This window comes from Galeopterus variegatus, unplaced genomic scaffold (assembly GCF_000696425.1).
Source record: "Galeopterus variegatus unplaced genomic scaffold, G_variegatus-3.0.2 Scaffold3155, whole genome shotgun sequence".
Lineage (NCBI taxonomy): Eukaryota > Metazoa > Chordata > Mammalia > Dermoptera > Cynocephalidae > Galeopterus > Galeopterus variegatus.
The window spans coordinates 45,682-64,659 of NW_007729266.1; the positions used below are offsets into that span (position 1 = coordinate 45,682).

Consider the following 18,978-nt stretch of genomic DNA (forward strand, 5'->3'; position numbering starts at 1 on the left):
GCTGGAAGCTGGCATAGCCATAGTCCCTGAGAGGAAAGGGGCATCATCTCTGACTTGAGGGCTGGAAAGTTTTAGGGCACCTCAAGACCACAGCTGGGGTGAGGGCAATAGCAGAAGGTCTGGCCAAATCCCAGGAGAAGGAAGAGGTGGGCAGGGAGGTCCCCATGGGTGGCAGCAGGAGCCAGTCCACACGGATCTAAGGAAAGGTCAGCCAGCATCAAAGTCCCCGCTGAGGGTTTTCCTGGCGTTGATGAAAACTCCTGCTCTGGGAAGCCCCTCCCCTGGCAGAGGGAGTGCCACCTGGGGCTCCTGAGGGAGGCAGCCTAAGTGAACTGGGCATGGGGCAGGGTCTGGTGTAACCGGAAGTCCTGCCTTGACTTTGGAAGAATCCCACTAGGTATGGTTCAAGTGCTTGACTCTGCCAATTATCCCCTAAGCTACCTTGAACCTCCTAGTCACTGAGCAGATTTGGAGCACCAGGGCCTGGGAGAGGTGCCATGCCTCACCTCAAGGTAGCAACAACATGCAGGCAGAATTCAGCGCAGTCTCATCCGTCCTCACATTGACCTCCCACCCACTACCCTCACCTCATTGTAGTCTTATTTCTTCCAGAGGCGCCGAGAACCAGATCAGCCACCCAGGCCAGAGCCCCAGGAACTAGGTCCCCTCAATGGGGACACGGGTGAGTAGCCAGACCCATAAGCATCCCCACTGACATCCACGAGGTTTCCTACCTTGTAATCAGCAAAGGTGATATAGCTACTTAAATATATCTCATGAAGACTTAGGTGGGTTACATTAAGAGCATCATGTCTAAAATCAGGGAGGTGATGGTCTTAACCTGTGCTTCCCTGTTCTGGGCTGTTGATACCACAGCAAAGGTGATATAGCTACTTAAATATATCTCATGAAGACTTAGGTGGGTTACATTAAGAGCATCAAGTCTAAAATCAGGGAGGTGATGGTCTTAACCTGTGCTTCCCTGTTCTGGGCTGTTGATACCACATCTAGAGTGTCGTATATATTTCTGGAGGATACATTTTCAGGGGGATCCAGAAATATTGGAGTATAATGGAGCAAGATTGTGCTGGTGAAGAATCTGGAAAATATATCCTGTAAGGAACAGTTGAAGGAACAGGGAATGTTCCACATGGAAAGAAGATGTTGCCATAAAACAATACCCTCTCCATATGTCTGAAGTGCCCTAATGGAAAAGAAAGATGAATCTTGTTCAGTGTGACCCAGAGGTTAGTTCTAGGGCCTCAAGGTAGCAACAGCATGCAGGCAGAATTCAGCTCAGAATTTTTTCTGTGGTTGTTTTTTTTAAAACCATCAGAGCTACCTGGTAATCGATTGAGCTCCCTATCTTTGAAGGTGTTTAATTACAGCCTGGAGGCTGTTGGGGATATTGTAGATAAAGTTCAAGTACCAGATAGGCAATCGGACCAGAGTTCAGAGGTACTTCAGTCTGACTGTATATAAGAATTACTTGGAGAACTTGAAAGATACAGATTCTGGAGACCTATCACAGACCAACTAAATAAGAATCTCTGGGAGTGGGGCAGAAGAATCTGCATTTTTAGTAAGGATACATCTTTTTAATAAGCTTCTCTCCAGCCGGGGCCAGTCTAGTCCTGCTCTCATGGACCCAATGTTTGAGCCAAATGATGTGTGAGAGTCTGAGGCTCTCTGATCTTCACCATTGCTATTACTTAACATTTGTCTGTCTCCTCATGGCCTCTGGGAGCTCAGGACTGAGGGCCTCCAACTCACTTCTCCTCCTCTCTTGCTGGGACTAACCACTGCGGACTTCTTTCTCGTCCTAACAATTCTAGCCATACCCTTTGCCAAACCCTGTCTATGGCATTCTCTAATAACAATGCTAACATTAACAATAATGCTGACAACACTAGTATCAGCCTCTAATGCTTGTCATGAGCACTCGTGAACACTTAGAGGACATTTAATGAACAGTAAAGAATGTTTATGGAGCACCTCCAAAGTGCCTGGCACCACATTTCTCTTTGTGCACAAGCAATCAGAGCAAGGTGGTAGTGAGGAGCGTCTGCTGTGGAACCAGATTGTGCAGGTTCATATTCGTGCTTCCCCAGCTGTGAACTGGGTGATCTTGGGCAAGTTGCATAACTTCTCTGTGCCTCAGTTTCCTCATCTGTGAAATGGGGATAATGGTAGTACAAACACACTGGGTTCTTGTGAGGGTTATATGAGTGATACCCGTGAGCACTGGGCACAGCGCTGGGCCTGGTAAGCTCTCAGGACTCCATTCCTGCTTTTGTTATTTGCATTACCATTGTCTTCTGATGTAACCATCTCGGTAGCTTCATGGTACCTCCTGGTAGGTACCATTATCTTCCTCATTTCACATACTAGGTAACTGAGGCATAGAGAGCATGGTCACTGCATTAGGTCACACCCCGTGTCTGTTACACTCAGAGTGGCATCAGCAGGGCCTGTTTTGGAGTTTCCCTAAGCAAGGGCTAGACTTCCTGTTGGTGCCTCCTTCCTGCTCACAAGCAGCCCCTCTGTCTCCAGCTGGGGAGGCACTAATGGTGAGGGGTCACACACGTAGATGCTCACAGGCCTCCACAGGTACCACAGACAACAAGGTGGCCCCTTGCACACATCTTCAGTAGGGAAAGGGGGAGACCGTGGCCAACTGCCAGAGGCACACCCTGGTCTCTGCTGCTCGGCCCTGCCTCTGGTTGATGTGAAGGCCTACACTGCCAGTTCTTTGGATTCATCAAGAAAAGTTGGAAATCTGTATTATTAAGTAAAAGCTTCCCAGTTAATGAATATCAGCAACTAACTTTTTACAATTTAGATATTGGGTGGCACCGATAGAACAGCTCCATGGGCTGAATCTGTCCTGAGAGCTGCCAGCTCTGCTGTAGATATAGGGTACAAGGCTCCTGCCTTGAAGGAGGATCTCCCAAGCCAGAGAGATTTGAGAGCTGTCTCTGGAGGTTGGTCCCCATTAAAACCATTCTTGAGGTAGAGATCAGGGTTCTTATCCCTTAGCCCTGGCCTCCCACACTCTCTCTGCCAGCCCTGACCCCACCTCTGTTCTGTGTGATTATTTTGGCTTTTTAACCTATAGCCACAACTGTTCATCTCTGTGCATCTGAGGAGGTAGAGCAGCACCAGGACATAACAAGAATTCTCCAGCAACACGAAGAGGAGAAGAAGAAATTGGCACAGCAGGTAAGTCCAGGGGACCTTCCCCTCTCTCTGCCTCCTGCCCAGCTAACCTTGATAAATCTCAGAGTGAGGACCTACTGTGGCTTTTATTGTTGTAGTAGGTACCTCTTCTTTTTCCAAGAAGGGAGTACTTTATCTGTTAGACACATATTGATATCAGGCCACTACATGCCAGTCACATTGGTTGAAGCAAGCAGAAGTGGCAGCTGCTCTCCAAAAGCTGACAGTCTGATTGGGAAGAGTAAATGTCCTTGGTGCTGTGGGATTAATTACCCTCCGAGCCCACCTCATGGTGGGTAGGGCCGTGGGGCTAGTGCTGGCCAATGAGTTGTGAAAAGAAGACCCAGCGTCACTTCTGAGCCAAGCATCTAAATGCTGGTTCAAGACTCTTGAGGTTTTTCTGTCCAGCTAAGTGACCAGCATTGTTTGAAACAGTGGTGGCTCCATCATCCTGTACCCCTGGACTCAGAACTCCCTGCCCACCCAAAATGGGCATCAGTGAGTGCAAATTAAGCCTTTTGTTTTACGCCACTGAAACTTTGCTGCTGTTTGTTATGGCCCATAATTTAGCTTACTTTGGGCTTATCTTGACTGAGACAGGAAGTTGGATGTTAAACACCATCACAGTTATTTTACTGCAGTTATAAGTGCTATGAAAGGTTTAGAGTGTTGTGAAAGTATATAAAAGAAGCACTTAACTAAGTGTGTGGGATCAGAGAAGGCCTCTTAGAGGAGGTGACATTGGGGCTTTCAAAATTATTTGGAAATGGGGCCGGCCCGGTGGCGCACTGCTACAGTGCGCCGCTTGGGAGCGCGGCAGCGCTCCTGCCAGGGGTTCGGATCCCACATACAGACCGGTTCCCGCTCACTGGCTGAGCGAGGTGCGGCGCAACACCGAGGGCTGCGGTCCCGTTGCTGGTCCCAGTCCGGTACAGGCGTGACACTGAGGGTTGCAATCCGTTGCCGGACACGAAAAAAGACAAAATGTTCGGATCCCACGTACAGACCGGTTCCCACTCACTGGCTGAGCGAGGTGCGGCGCAACACCGAGGGCTGCGGTCCCGTTGCTGGTCCCGGTCCGGTACAGGCGTGACACTGAGGGTTGCAATCCGTTGCCAGACACGAAAAAAGACAAAAAAAAAAAAAAAAAATTATTTGGAAATGAAAGGTGAGGGACATTCTGAACCATTACTGGCCTATGTTAGTCAACTGTCAAGGTCATGAAAGATGAGGAAAGGCTGAAGAACAATTCCAGATCAAAGGAAACCAAAGAAAGGAAGGAAAGAAAGACCACAGTAGTGCATTGGACTTGCAGAGGGAGAGAACATTCTTTGGGCTACAAAGTGGAGTGGGTGGGGGAGGGGGAGGGAGGTTGGGGATAATTGGGTGGGGGACACGGGGTACAAATGTTATTTGTAGTAATGGATATGCTGCCAGCATGAATCTGAACTTCTCATCTTAGGCCCGAGGGGTGATGATCAGCTTTGTATCTCATGAATATTCATAACCAATAAAAAAGGGAAAAAAAGGGCTGGAGAGATGTGATGACTGAATGCAACCCACAGCCCAGGGTTTCCTTTTCCTCATTCCAGCTCAGTCACTAACCCTTCCCTGCTCTCTACCTCAGCTTCCTCCCTTACCAGAAGGAGATGGTAGAGCAGTAGGAAAGATCTTGGGATGGTGAATAAAAGTTTTCTTCAGCAACTCATCTTTATTGGTCATTTTAAATCATAAATATGAAACATACTCTGTGTAAATATTCAGAATTCTGAAATTTAAAGTCTATTTTTAAAAATGGCTTTGTAGTTACAAATTAATTACTCTATTAAATTATGTGGTTATTTGTTACTAAAAGACCTTCCTCTGGATTCCATTCACTCAGCAGACACAGGGAGGGCTCTCTGTGTGCAGGAAGGTGCTGCCTCGGCACTGGGTGAGGTGTGGGGAGGGATCGGGTCAGGAGTCTGTCCTCAAGGTGCTCACTAGGTCGAAGGCTGTGGTGACTTCTGCAAACATGTTAAAACATTCTCTGCTTAGACATATTTTTCTGAAATGCACCTTTTAAGAAAAGTGGGTTAATTGCATATGTCTGTGGGTCTTTTGTTTGTTTTGGTAGAGTCCTTGTGTCATTTGGCCCTGACCTTCACCTGCATTATCCTTAACCATGAGACTTGTGAGGGTCCTTAGAAATCCTCAAGTTGGAGGGCCGGCCCGGTGGTGCACTGCTACAGTGCGCCACTTGGGAGTGCGGCGGCGCTCCCGCTGAGGGTTCGGATCCCACATACAGACCGGTTCCCGCTCACTGGCTGAGCGAGGTGCGGGTGCAACACTGAGGGTTGCGATCCGTTGCCGCACACAAAAAAAGAAAAAAGACAAAAAAAAAAAAAAAGACATCATCAAGTTGGATCCCTTCAAACTGAGGGTTGCGATCCGTTGCCGCACACAAAAAAAGAAAAAAGACAAAAAAAAAAAAAAAGACATCATCAAGTTGGATCCCTTCAAACTGAGGGTTGCGATCCGTTGCCGCACACAAAAAAAGAAAAAAGACAAAAAAAAAAAAAAAAAAAAAAAAAAAAAAAAAAAGAAATCATCAAGTTGGATCCCTTCAATGTACAGAGGGAGAGCCGATGACTGAGAAGGGGAGGAAGCTGGTCCCAGGGCACACAGGAACTGACTGGCAGGCTGGGGTCGAAACCTCTTTAAATTGTGCCTTGCTTCTGGGTATGCCCACCAGCTGTACCCTTAAGGTGGTGTAGGGACTGGAAAACTTCTCAAGCCAGGGACAGGGAGAATGGCTGGGAGCATTTAGTCTGGAGAAGTGAAACTTTGGGAACACAACTGCTGTGCCCAGATCTCTGAGGGGCTGCCTGGGCTGAGGAAGCAGCTTGGTTCTATGTGACCCCAGGGAGCAGATCTTGACCCTGAGGGTGGAAGTTAGAGGTAACTTGGAAGAATAAGCCCTACCCATGGTTAGAACATGCAGCCTGGAGAGTGAAGGAGCTATTGCAAACAGAGAGGCTTCCTGCTATGAGTATCAGGCTGACAAGACTCCTATGGCCCTCTCTACCTAAGTAATTATCTGGGAACCCCCTTCGAACCCCTGAAGAGGGTGAAGTCTGCCATGCCTCCTGTGTTTTGGAAGTCCTGTGCCCTCTCTGGGCATGTCATTCTCATCACTCGGAGGGTGGGACTCTGATTGCCAAGCTCCATGGGTGGTGAGTGGGTAAGAGATGCTATGCTGAACATACTCGGTCTCAGTCCTGCCTGGGACCTTCCACCCCCAGGTAGAGAAGGAGAAGGAGCTAGAGCTTCAAGAGAGACTGGATGAACAGCAAAGAGTCCTGGAAGGAAAGCATGAGGAGGCCCTGCAAGGTAAGGATGGAGATTCTCCACCGGGGAGGGCACGAGAGGCTACTCCTCTGGCCCCACCTGCTGCGTTCACCTGGGGACCCCCACCAGCACCTCTCTCCTCCCTCTGGCCCACAAGCAGTTGGCTGCTTTAGAGCTCAAGTCTACAGGGTCCTTGGCTACAGGGATAAAAGACTTTTCCTTTGAGGCATGGCTTTAAAAGTCTGGCACCATGCTTTGTTTTACCTTATTCAAGAGGATATTTTTTCTTTCATTTTAAAAGCAATGCATATTCATTAAAGGAAATTTGGAAAACCTAGACAAATAAGAGAATTTAAAAATACCTGTATTCCACGCCTGCAATGAAAACAGTTCTCACAATTTATGGTTAAGTTGATCATTTTTTAAAATAAATTTCTTTCCTCTTATATCACCAAATGTGATCATCATAGAAAATTTAGAATCTGTAGATTAAACAAAAAGATTCTACACCATAATGGTTAAAATTTCATTCTCTGGGGCCACAGTCCCTGGGTTCGAATCCCAGCTCCCTCACTTACCAGCTGTGTAACCCTCACTTCCTTCGTAGAGTCTTTGTAAGAATTAAACAATTTAATGATAGACAGAATTTACAACAGTGCAAAATACTTAGCAAATAATTACTAGCACTTATTATTTTAATATTGAAAAAATTAAAATCATGACTAATTTACCCTTTTGATATAGATCCCTGTGGTTTCTTTTTCTGTGTATATACATAGAATATACATCTGTACATACATACTTTGGGGAGGGAGGTAAATTGATTTTTTCCACTTTGAATTGCTAAAGCCTGTCATTAAACTCTTCTATAACATAAGTTTTAGTAACTACATACCATTCTAATGTATACCCTCATTAATTTAACTGAGTCCCTGTAGTTAGGAAATGGGGTAATTTCAAAATTTTTGCCATTGTTTATAACAGCAATGATACTCACACAGTGAACCCCATTTTGTAAAATCTTTGCCACATTCATGATTCTATCTTTAGAATAATACCCTAGCAAAATTGGTGTGGCAAAGTTTATGTATATATATTTTTCATTTTGGTAAAATAGACGTAAAATTTGCTGTTAGTGACATCTAGTACATTCATTGCTGTGTAACCATCACCACTGCCAGTTCCAGAACATTCTCATCACACCAACAGCAAACCCCACACCCACCAGTCACTCCTCATCTGTGCCTCCTGACAACCACCAACCTGCTGCTGTCTGTCTCCATGGCCTTGTCCATTCTGGACACTCATATAAGTGGAACTGTGTAGGCTGTGGCCCCACGTCTGGCCTCCTTCACCCAGTATAATGTTTCCAGGGCACTTCATTCTTTTTCAGGGCTGAATAATATTCCGTTGTCTGGACAGGCTGCATTTTGTTTATCCACTCATTGGTTGATGGACACCCAGGCAGCCTCCACTCGTTAGCCACTGTGAATAGTGCCGCTAGTATGAAGCTCCTGCTCGTACAGCTATTTTCAGTTCCCCTGGGTGCATGCCAAACAATAGAATGACTGGGTCATATGGTGATTCTGTGCTTAACTTTTTGAGAAACTGCTGAACAGTTTTCCACAGTGGCCGCAGCACTTTACATTCCCGCCAGCAGTACACAAGAGTTCCAGCTGGGCCACAGTTTTGCTATCACTTATTTTCCATTACCATTATGATTATTATCATCATCATCATCATTATTGCCATGCTAGAGAGTGTGAAGTGGTATTTTGTTGTGCTTTTGACTTGCATTTCCCTAACGACTAATTTTATTGAGCATCTTTTCATGTGCTTATTGGCCATTTGTATATCTTCTTTAGAGAAGATTGTGTATATTTTTGATGCTATTGAAATTGACCTCAAAAATTGGCTCTTCCAATTTTTTCCTTTCATCATCAGTATTTGCATGATCTTTCCCCAGAATTATTCTTTAAAACATGATAATGATTATTTTATATGTAAAATTTTATATCCTATTCTTTTAACATTGTGTCAAACATATTTCCAAGTAATTATGCTGCTACTAAAATGTTTGTAAAGGCTAGACAATAACATAGATGGGTTTCCTTATTTCCTGTGAGTCTAGACATCTAGATTTAAGCAATTGTAAATAACACTGCACTAGATGTCTTTAGAACAAAGATGTACTCACATTTCACCTTATGTCCTTAGAGTTTCAGAAATGGAACAACGAGAACAGAGGTCTGAACAGTTTTAAGAATCTTGAAACATATTGCAACATTAGAACAAAGCATTTTAACATGGAATTAAAGCCCTTGCCTGGGAATTTGAAAAGTTGCATTTTAATGCTAATACACCCTGTTAAACTGGACCTGTCAACCTCCTTGAATCTCAGTTCAGTTTCTATCTCTCTAAAATCTCCCTTCCCGATCTCACAGGACTCTATAGGAAAACAACTTTGTTTTCCAAGCATTGCTTTGATATTATTCTTAGCATTATGTATACATATTGAAAAGAATGATTTCCTAATGTAAAACCCAGAGGTGAAGTGATTGCCTGTCTTGAATTCTTCCCATCAGTCAGAATTCTTTTATAGTTATTTTTAAATTGCTTGGCACATATTAAGTGCTACATAAGCGTGTACTGAATGAATGAATAAAAGTATAGCATGGGCGAAATATATTGGACTTTGGAAGGAGGTACACAGATAACTGGGTGAAGCTGGTGCTTTTCCACATTGGTTGACCCTTTGTTGTCTTTTATTTTCTAGTTTTATTTTTATTTCATTTTTTAAATTATCATGTGGTAAAACTGACTTTTGAGTGTACAGTTTCACAAATTCTAACACATGTATAGATTCGTGTAACCATCCCCACGATCAGGATACAAAACAGTTCCCCCCAAAAAACTCTCCTGGCACCCTTTCGTACTCACATCCTCCCCACCCCAACCCCCGGCAACCACTGTTCTGTTCCTTATCCCCATGGTTTTGTATTTTCAAGGCTGTTATATAAATGAGATAATACAATACGATTTTTGACATTGGCTTCCTTCACTCATTATAATACTTTCGAGATTCATTCAAATTTTGCCTGTCTCAATAACTCATTCTTTTTATTGCTGAGTTGTATTCCATTGTTTGCTAATTCATACTTGTTGTAGGACATTTGGGTTCTTTCCAGTTTGGGGTGATTACGAATAGAGCTGATCTAAACATTCATGTACAGGATTTCGTGTAGACATAAGTTTTCATTCCTCTTGGGTAAATACATAGGAATGGGATTGATAGGTCATACAATAAATGTATGTTTAGCTTTATGAGAAACAGTTACCCTGCTTCCCGAGTGACCACCATTTTACATTACCATCAGTGATGCAGGAGCTCCACTGTTTCTTCTTCTTGCCAACACTTATTATTATTTTTTTTTTTAGCTGTTCTAATAGGTGTGCAGTGACATCTCATTATGGGTTTAATTTGCATTTCAGTTGTGACTAATGATATTGAACATCTTTTCATGTGCTTATTTACCATTTGCATATCCTTTGGTCAAATACCTGTTCAACTCTTTTTCCCATTTTAATTAGCTTGTTTGTTCCTACTGTTTAGTTTTGAGAGATCTTTATATGTTTTGGATATGAGTTCTTGTATTTGCAAATAGTTTCACCTACTCTGCAGAGTTTGGTTTTTTGTCTGTTTATTTGTTTCCATTCTCTTAATGCTTTCACAAAGCAAAACTTTTACTTTTGATAAAGTCTAATTTATTATTTTTTTTTTTTCTTTTCTTGATTATGCTTTTAGTATCATGTCTATGAACTCTTTGCTGAACCCCAGAGTTTGGTTTTTTGTCTGTTTATTTGTTTCCATTCTCTTAATGCTTTCACAAAGCAAAACTTTTACTTTTGATAAAGTCTAATTTATTATTATTTTTTTTTCTTTTCTTGATTATGCTTTTAGTATCATGTCTATGAACTCTTTGCTGAACCCCAGGTAACAAAGATTTTCTCCTATGTTTTCTTCAAAAAATGTTATGGTTTTAGATTTTACATTTAGATCTGATTCATATAATCACACAGTTTTTCTTCTTTAGACTGTTAATATGGTAGATTACATTGATTTTTTTTTTTCCTTTTTGTCTTTTTTTTCGTGTCCGGCAACGGATCGCAACCCTCAGTGTTGCACCCGTACCGGACCGGGACCGGCAACGGGATCGCAACCCTCGGCATTGCTCATGCCAAACAATAGAATGACTGGGTCATATGGTGATTCTGTGCTTAACTTTTTGAGAAACTGCTGAACAGTTTTCCACAGTGGCCGCAGCACTTTACATTCCCGCCAGCAGTACACAAGAGTTCCAGCTGGGCCACAGTTTTGCTATCACTTATTTTCCATTACCATTATGATTATTATCATCATCATCATCATTATTGCCATGCTAGAGAGTGTGAAGTGGTATTTTGTTGTGCTTTTGACTTGCATTTCCCTAACGACTAATTTTATTGAGCATCTTTTCATGTGCTTATTGGCCATTTGTATATCTTCTTTAGAGAAGATTGTGTATATTTTTGATGCTATTGAAATTGACCTCAAAAATTGGCTCTTCCAATTTTTTCCTTTAGCCCAGATTACATTGATTTGAGTTTTCAAATATTGAACTAGCTTTGCATTCCTGGTGTGAACCTCACTTGATCATATCATTTTATTCTTTTTATATATTGCTGAATTTGATTTGCTAATCTTTTACTGAGGATGTTTGTCTATGTTTGTGAGGACACAGTGGTCTGTAGTTTTCTTATACTATTGTCTGGTTTTAGTATCAGGGTAAAGCTTGCCTTATGGATTGAGTTGGGAAATGTTCCCCCATCTTCTATTTCTGGAAAAGATTGTATAGAATTGGTGTTGTATCATTTAAAAATGTTTAGTAAAATTTACCATTGATACCATCTGTGCTTGGACATTTCTTTTCCAGAAAACATTTAACCACAAATCCAATTTCTTTAATAGTTGTAGGAATGTCCAGGTTATATATTACACCTTGAATGAGTTTTGGTAGTTTGGAGTTTTTGAGGAATTCGTACATTTCATCTAGGTTGTCAAATTTATGTGCATAGAATTGTTCATCGTATTTTCTTAATATCATTTCAAATGTCTGCTGTGTCTGTAATGATACCCTCTTTGGATAACCCTCTTGCATTCCTAATATTGGTAATTTGTGTGTTCTCTTTCTTTATTGGTTAGTCTTGCTTGAAGGTTCATCAATTTTTTTTAATTCTTCCTAACAACCACCTTTTGGTTTCATTGATTTTTTTTTTTACCCCCTTATTTTTTCATTTCCAATCTCATTGAATTTCTGTTATTTTTATTTACTTCCTCTGCTTTCTTGCTTTATGTTTAGCTGGCTCTTTTTTTTTTTTTTTTCTGATTTCTTAAGCTAGAAACTTGGATTATTGAGTTGAGACCTTTCTCTTTTTCTAATATAAGCATTTAATGCTATAAATTTCCCCTAAGCATACTTTGTCTGCATCCCACAAATTGAGATTTTGTATTTTCATTTTTGTTCAGTTCAAAATATTTTCTGATTTCCTTTTAGACTTCCTGTTTTGAACACTGTATATTTGGAAGTATATTTCCAAGCATTTGGAGATTCTCCAGTTCTCTTCCTATTATTGATTTTTAGTTTGATTCTGTCTTAGTTCGTTTTGTGCTGCTATACCAGAATACTTGAGTTTAGGTAATTTGTAAAGAACAGAGTTTTATTTTCTCATAGTCCTAGAGACTTGGGAGGTCAAAGATCAAGGCACCCAGCAGCTTAGGGCCAGGTTTCTATGCTTCCAAGATTGTGCCTTGAATGCTGTGTCCTCCAACAGAGAGAAATACCATGTCCTCACAGGACAGGAGAGCTGGAGAGCAGGAGAGGGAGAGAGAGCACCACCTACTCCCACAAGCCCTTTTTATAGTGGCTTTAATCTACCTCCCAAAGGCCAACCTTCCAGCACTACTGCATGGGGGATTAAGTTTCCAACACATGAGTTTTGAGACGACACATTCAAACCACAGCAGATTCCATTATGGTCAGAGAACATTGTTTGTATTTCACTCTTTCTATAATTTGTTAATTTTTATGAGTCAGAATATGGTCTCTCGTGAATGTTTCATGTGCATTCAAAAAGAATGTGTGTTCTGCTGTTATTAGGTTGAGTATTTTATAAATAAATGAATCAAATTGGTTCATAGTATTCAGTTCTTCTATATTCTTGCTGATTTTCTCTTCATTTTATTGAATACAAGGAGTGTTGAAATCTCCAACTATAATTCTGTATTTGTCTATTTCTCCTTTAAGTTCTGTCAGCTTTTGCTTACTTGTATGTCAAAAAAAAAAAAAAAAAAGCTTACTTTCTTGCTCTTACTTGTACGTCATCTGAAATTAATGTAGCTACTACAGCTTTCTTTTGATTAGTGTTTCTTTTTCCACTCTTTTACTTTCTACCTACTTATGACATATATTTAAAGTAGATTTCTTGTAAATAGCACATAGTTGGGTTGGGATTTTTTTTAATCCATTCTGACATTCTCTGTCTTTTATTTGGTGTGTTTATTCTGTTTAGTGTTGTTATTAATATGGTTGGATTTAGGTCTACCATTTTAGTATTTATTTCTGTTTGTTCTCTCTGTTTTTTATCCATTATTTTTCCTTTATTACTTTCTTTTGGAGTGTTTGAACACTTTTTAGTATTCCATTTTAACTTGTTTGTTGTCTTTTTTACTATATCTCTTTGTTTAGTGTGTATGTGATTGCTCTGAGAGTTACAATATACTTACTTAACAGTCCACTTAAAATTGATTTTTTACGGGCCGAGCCCATGGCGCACTCGGGAGAGTGCGGCGCTGGGAGCGCAGCAGCACTCCTGCCGTGGGTTCAGATCCTTTATAGGGATGGCCAGTGTGCTCACTGGCTGAGCACGGTGCAGCCGGTCTCAAAAAGGACAAAAAAAAAAAAAATTGATATTTTACCACTTTGAGTGGAATGTAGGGACTGTACTATCACATGGGTCCATCTGTACCCTCTCTTTTTTATTACACTTGTCTTATGTATTATGCCTACATATATTGAATACCCCATCAGACAATATTATAATTTGATATTTTACCACTTTGAGTGGAATGTAGGGACTGTACTATCACATGGGTCCATCTGTACCCTCTCTTTTTATTTACACTTGTCTTATGTATTATGCCTACATATATTGAATACCCCATCAGACAATATTATAATTATTGCTGTTAACCATCAATCACATTTTTAAAAGCTCAAGAGAAGAAGAATAGTCTACTGTATTTGCACAGGCGCTTGCTGGTTCTGTTGCTCTTCCTACATTTCTGAATTTCCAAGTTTCGCTGTGGTATCATTTCCCTTCTGACTGAAGAACTTCCTTTGGCAATTCTGCATATTTGCACAGGCGCTTGCTGGTTCTGTTGCTCTTCCTACATTTCTGAAGTTCCAAGTTTCGCTGTGGTATCATTTCCCTTCTGACTGAAGAACTTCCTTTGGCAATTCTGCTGGTAATTAATTATTTTAGTTTTTCTTCATCTGAGAATGTCTTTATTTCACCTTCTTTTCTAAAGGATATTTTCACTAGATATAGGATTCTGGGTTTATAGTTCTTTCATTTCAGCAGTTCTTAAATTTTCACCCTCCTTCAAGTCCCCAAGGTTTCTGACGAGAAATGCAGTCGTTCAAACTGCTCTTCCATGTAAGAAATGTACGATTTTTTTGCTGGTTTTGTTCCAGATTTTTTCTTTGTCATCAATTTTCAGGAATGATGTGTCTGGTTGTGGATTTGGGGGGGGGTGTTACTTTGGGGTTCAGTGAGCTTCTTTAATCCATAGGTTTATGTTTTGCCAAATTTGAGAACTATTCAACTATTCTTTCTTCCAATAATTTTTCTGCTCTGCATTCTTCTCTTCTTCTTTGACTCTGACAATTTAAACCTTAAATATTTAGGGATTGACTTACAGGTGCCTGAAGCTCTGTTCACTTCTTTTTTTTTTTTTTTTTACCCATCTTTTTTCTCCCTGTTTTGTGCTTTTGTTTGACAACTAATGATTTTGTGATTTGGCTAACCCAGTTCACAAATCATTGGCCCTGTGCATTCTCCATGGCCTGATGTTATCTGCAGTGAACAAGCTCACTGCAAGATCTTTGGATCTTAACCTCAGTGATGTGTGGGTAGTGTTCACAGTTCCTCCCAGGATATAATTTGTTTCCATGCTCATGAGCTTTTATTAAATATCTAGTATATTTCTGGCACAGCCCCCAAGCAAGCCTAGGAGACAAAAGGATGAATAAGACCATTTTCAGACTCTTGTCCCCTATGGGCCCCAAGTAATCATCTGTACCTTTCTGGCCCTGAAGGGGCCTGCCGGAAGGCTTTGGGGAGAAGTATCTGAGCTTATGGAGGTCTTCTTTCCCTACAGTCCTCCGAGCCTCATATGAACAGGAGAAAGAAGCCCTTACCCACTCCTTCCAGGAGGCCAAAGCTGCCCTGCAGGTGAGAGGGCTGGGTCAGGTCAGTTTCATAGTAGGGGAGGACTGTCAGCAAAGCACATGGGGCCCCAAAGCAGCCAAACTCAATGGCCTCTGACTGGGTGTGAGGGACTGAGAGATTGTCTTTGGAGTACATAGGCCCGTTGATGTGGTGACCAGGCTATTAGCTTAAGAGGACTTGATTTGAGATTTGGGTTGGCCTCTTTTTCCAAGGACTGCTGGGAGGATGTTGGAGACTGCATGGGCTGGGGCCACAGCATGATTAGAGTGGGTGGTGGATACACAGGGGCCTGTGGAAGCACAAAAGACAACATCTGTCTCCACTGGGCTGCACAGGGCAGATTTCCTAAAGGGAGCAAGATCTAAGCTGGAACCTGAAGGATGGGTTGAAATTCTTCAGGTGAAGAAGAGTAGAAAGGTGTCTTAGGCAGAAAAAAGGCAATGTACTCAAAAACATGGAGGAAAGTGGGAGAAATGTTGAACTGAAAGAAGTCCAGGATGCCTGAAGTTTAGAGTCTGAGTGGGAGAGAGGGATGGGGCTTGAGAGGGAGGCAAGGACCAAAAGGTGGGAGCTCGTGAGCCATATTAAAGGGTTGCACTCATTCCTAAAGGGAATGGTCAAGATTTAGGTAGAGGAAATTCTTGGCAGGGGAAAAGTTTCAAGACAAGAATGCATCTTGCAGTTGGGAGAGTAATGTGATGTTTGGCTCCCTTCTCCAGGAGACCATAGATGGACTGAACTCACAGCTGGAGGCCTTCCAGGCCAAGATAAAAAGGGTGGAGGAGTCCATTCTGAGCCAAGACTATAAGAAGCACATCCAGGTAGGTGGCAGTACACCTGGGGGCCTTTTCTCTTTGAATTTCCAGAGAGGTCAGGGTCAGGCAACAGGAAAGCCCAGCCCCTCTTCAAGGGCAAGGCTCAGACCTGACACTCTTACCTTCACAAGGATCTGGAAGCAGGTGGGTCTCTATTTCACTAAGGGGGAAAGTAAAACTCAGAGAGAGACATATGGGATAGTGAAGTGCTCGGGCTCTGGATTCAGAGAGAGCTGTGTGCAAATAGCAAATCTACTACTTAGCACAAGTGGCTCAACCTATCTGAACTATAGTTTCCTCATCAGTGAGAGTATTAGTACAGGCCTCAAAGGATGTTATTAGGATAAAGTTATTAGAGAGGAAGATGACTTATAAAATTCAAACAGTGAGTTGGTGGCAGAATGGGGAAGAGCGAGGTGGCCAATACCCTTCTCTACATGTTGGTCTGATGAGGTCCCTCTGTGTTCCTGTCTAGGACTATGGGAGCCCCAGCCATTTCTGGGAGCAGGAGCTGGAGAGTTTGCACTTCGTCATCGAGATGAAGAATGAGCGTATTCATGAGCTAGACAAGCGGCTGATCTTCATGGAAACAGTGGTCCGTGGCTGGGCATGGATGGGGGGATGCAGCTTCAGGCTTCTGCTTTCTGGGCACTTCTTTGTAAAGCACACAGAGGGGAGGTGGTTTGAGGAGGCCCCAGCCTGGTCCACAGAAGCTTTGATCTGCAACCCACGCTGACCAGATGAGGTTGGTCTATGGCCAGTCTGAGTAAAGCAGCAGCTCCTTATCATCTGGGTCCTGTGCCTTTCTTGTCTATGCACGTTGCTATAATGTGAGTGACACTGGGGTAGGTGGCCTGCCTAATCAGCAGGGGCTGGCAGATGTCACATGTCAGGCAGGGGCTGAGGAAGGAGGCAAGGCTGAAAGGCCAGAAAGATAAGGGAGGACAGCATCAGCAGGGACAGGGCTGGGGAGGTGTGGGGCTTGAGGACACAGGTGGCTTTGTCTCCAGGAGAACAGAAGCCTCAGAAACCTAGGGTCGAATCTGAGCAGAGACGTTGCTCTGGAAGAAGTCTCCCTGGCCTCCTGGGTGCTATACAAACTGCATTTCAATTAGACCATCGCAAACGTTCCCTATAAATTTTGTTCAACCACTTTTTGTGGAAACATGGACTTCATTTTATTTATATAGATCATACCTTTCTGACTTTTGGAGAACAAAAGTCTTATCTTCTGGGAAAGGTAAGTCTTATCTTCTGTGAACCGATGGAGATAGGAGATGATAGTGGCTGTATTCTTTTTCTTAACATTTTCCTGTGGCACAATTCAAAGTTGGCAGCCCTTTGTCAACTCCTTAGTTTTATTTTTTTAAATTATCTTCTTGTTCCATGAAAAATAACATCCAGTCTGGAATGAATCAGTGCTTTCAGTGACCACAGATAAGAGGGAGGTAATAGCACACATTGTGCCATGTGAACTCGGCAGCTTTCTGAGTGTGTTCCAATTTGTTGCAGAAAGAAAAAAATCTGATGTTGGAGGAAAAAATCACAACTCTGCAACAGGAAAATGAGGACCTCCATGTCCGAGGCCGGAACCAGGTGGTTCTGTCAAGGTAGCCGTCGTCCTGCCTCCTTTCCTCCTTCCCCCACTACCATTTTTGCCAAAATCTGCAGTTGCAAGAGTCTCAGAGAAGCCTGGGGAATCGATTGACGGGTGGGCCCAGGGCCTGTCTAGGGAGAGTGACTCCTCTTTCATTGGGAGTCAGGAAACCTGAGGAATCGGCTCTGACTGGAATCCAAAGTCCCAATGCCCTGATTAGTAGCTGGTTGTCTCCATCCTGGCTGAGTGGTCTCTATGGGAAAGTCCGATATGGGAAAGAGGAAACAGGAAACTACAGCTCACCAGGCCTTAGTGGACTAAATCAGCTCTAAGGGCTTAGTAAATGAGAACTAGTATTATGTGTTAGGCATAATTTATTGAATACATATATTCTCATCTAATCCTTATACAGGTTGAGCATCCCTTATCTGAAATGCTTGGGACCAGAAATGTTTTGGATTTTGGATTTTTTCAGATTTTTGGAATATTTGCAGATATTTAACTGGTTGAGCATCCCTAATGTGAAAATCCACTAGAGCATTTCCTTTGAACATCATGTCAGAGTTCAAAGAGTTTTGGATTTTGGATTTCAAATTTTGGGGTTAGGGATGCCCAGCCCATAATTATTCTAAGAGGTGGGTCCTATTATTATTAATCCCATTCTACAAATAAGGAAACTGAAATTAGTAAGAGTGAATGATTTTCCAAGATTACACAGCTAAATGGTGGAGCAGAGATTTGGAGCGACCCTGAGCCATCTGCCTGGGAGGCCCTGGCTCCTTGGTCAACAGATTGAACTGTCTCGGGCATGCAGGCACACAGTGAGGGGGCAGTGGCCCCAGAGCAGGCTGGTGGCCCATCTAAGGAAAGCTTCCTGGAGAAACGGGTTGGTCTCTGTGGCAGCTGTTTCCAATAGGCAACCCTGGGCTCTGTCTTTACCCGCAGGCAGCTCTCAGAAGACGTGCTTCTAGCCCGTGAGGCCCTGGAGAAGGAGTCGCAGTTACGGCGACAGCTCCAGCAGGAGAAGGAGGAGCTGCTGTACCGGGTCCTCGGGGCCAACACCTCCCCTGCCTTCCCCCTGGCCTCCGTCACCCCTACGGAGGTCTCCTTTCTTGCCACATAGGGCACAGGACCCAGGGCTGTTGCAATGCCTGTGGTCACAGCTCCCTCCAAAGACTTTGCAGAGAAGACAGCAGGAGCCTCTGGGTTCTTTTCCCAGGAAGGAATGAGGGTAGGAGTGAGATGGGGAGCCAGGGTGTGTGCCCAGTGAGCCCTGGGGTCTTGGATCATGTGGAATTGCCCACGGGGCATTGGAGGCCCTGAGCAAGAGGCGCCTTCCATTGAGTTGGCCCAGGGAACAAGCAAGAGGAGTCCTTTCCTCCCTCCCCTTCTCCCTGTCCAAATCGAGGAAGTTCTGAGGCTTTTCCCAGCGCTAGCCTGGGCCACTTTGGCCATCTGACAAAGAGG

At 43.0% G+C, this 18,978-nt stretch overlaps 1 protein-coding gene across 1 annotated transcript in view; it reads left to right on the forward strand.

The window, feature by feature from the left end:
• Positions 1-18,711, forward strand: part of CCDC69 (coiled-coil domain containing 69) — a gene marked incomplete at its 5' end in the record, with an annotated part of 35,553 nt that extends 16,842 nt beyond the window's left edge. Inside the window, 8 exons of the mRNA XM_008584148.1 lie at positions 613-682; positions 3,119-3,222; positions 6,504-6,591; positions 15,029-15,102; positions 15,819-15,920; positions 16,390-16,509; positions 17,427-17,524; positions 18,457-18,711. Of these exons, the coding sequence (XP_008582370.1) occupies positions 613-682; positions 3,119-3,222; positions 6,504-6,591; positions 15,029-15,102; positions 15,819-15,920; positions 16,390-16,509; positions 17,427-17,524; positions 18,457-18,634 (834 nt within the window). The remainder of the gene's footprint in view (positions 1-612; positions 683-3,118; positions 3,223-6,503; positions 6,592-15,028; positions 15,103-15,818; positions 15,921-16,389; positions 16,510-17,426; positions 17,525-18,456) is intronic.
• Between the last annotated feature and the right edge of the window lie 267 nt (positions 18,712-18,978).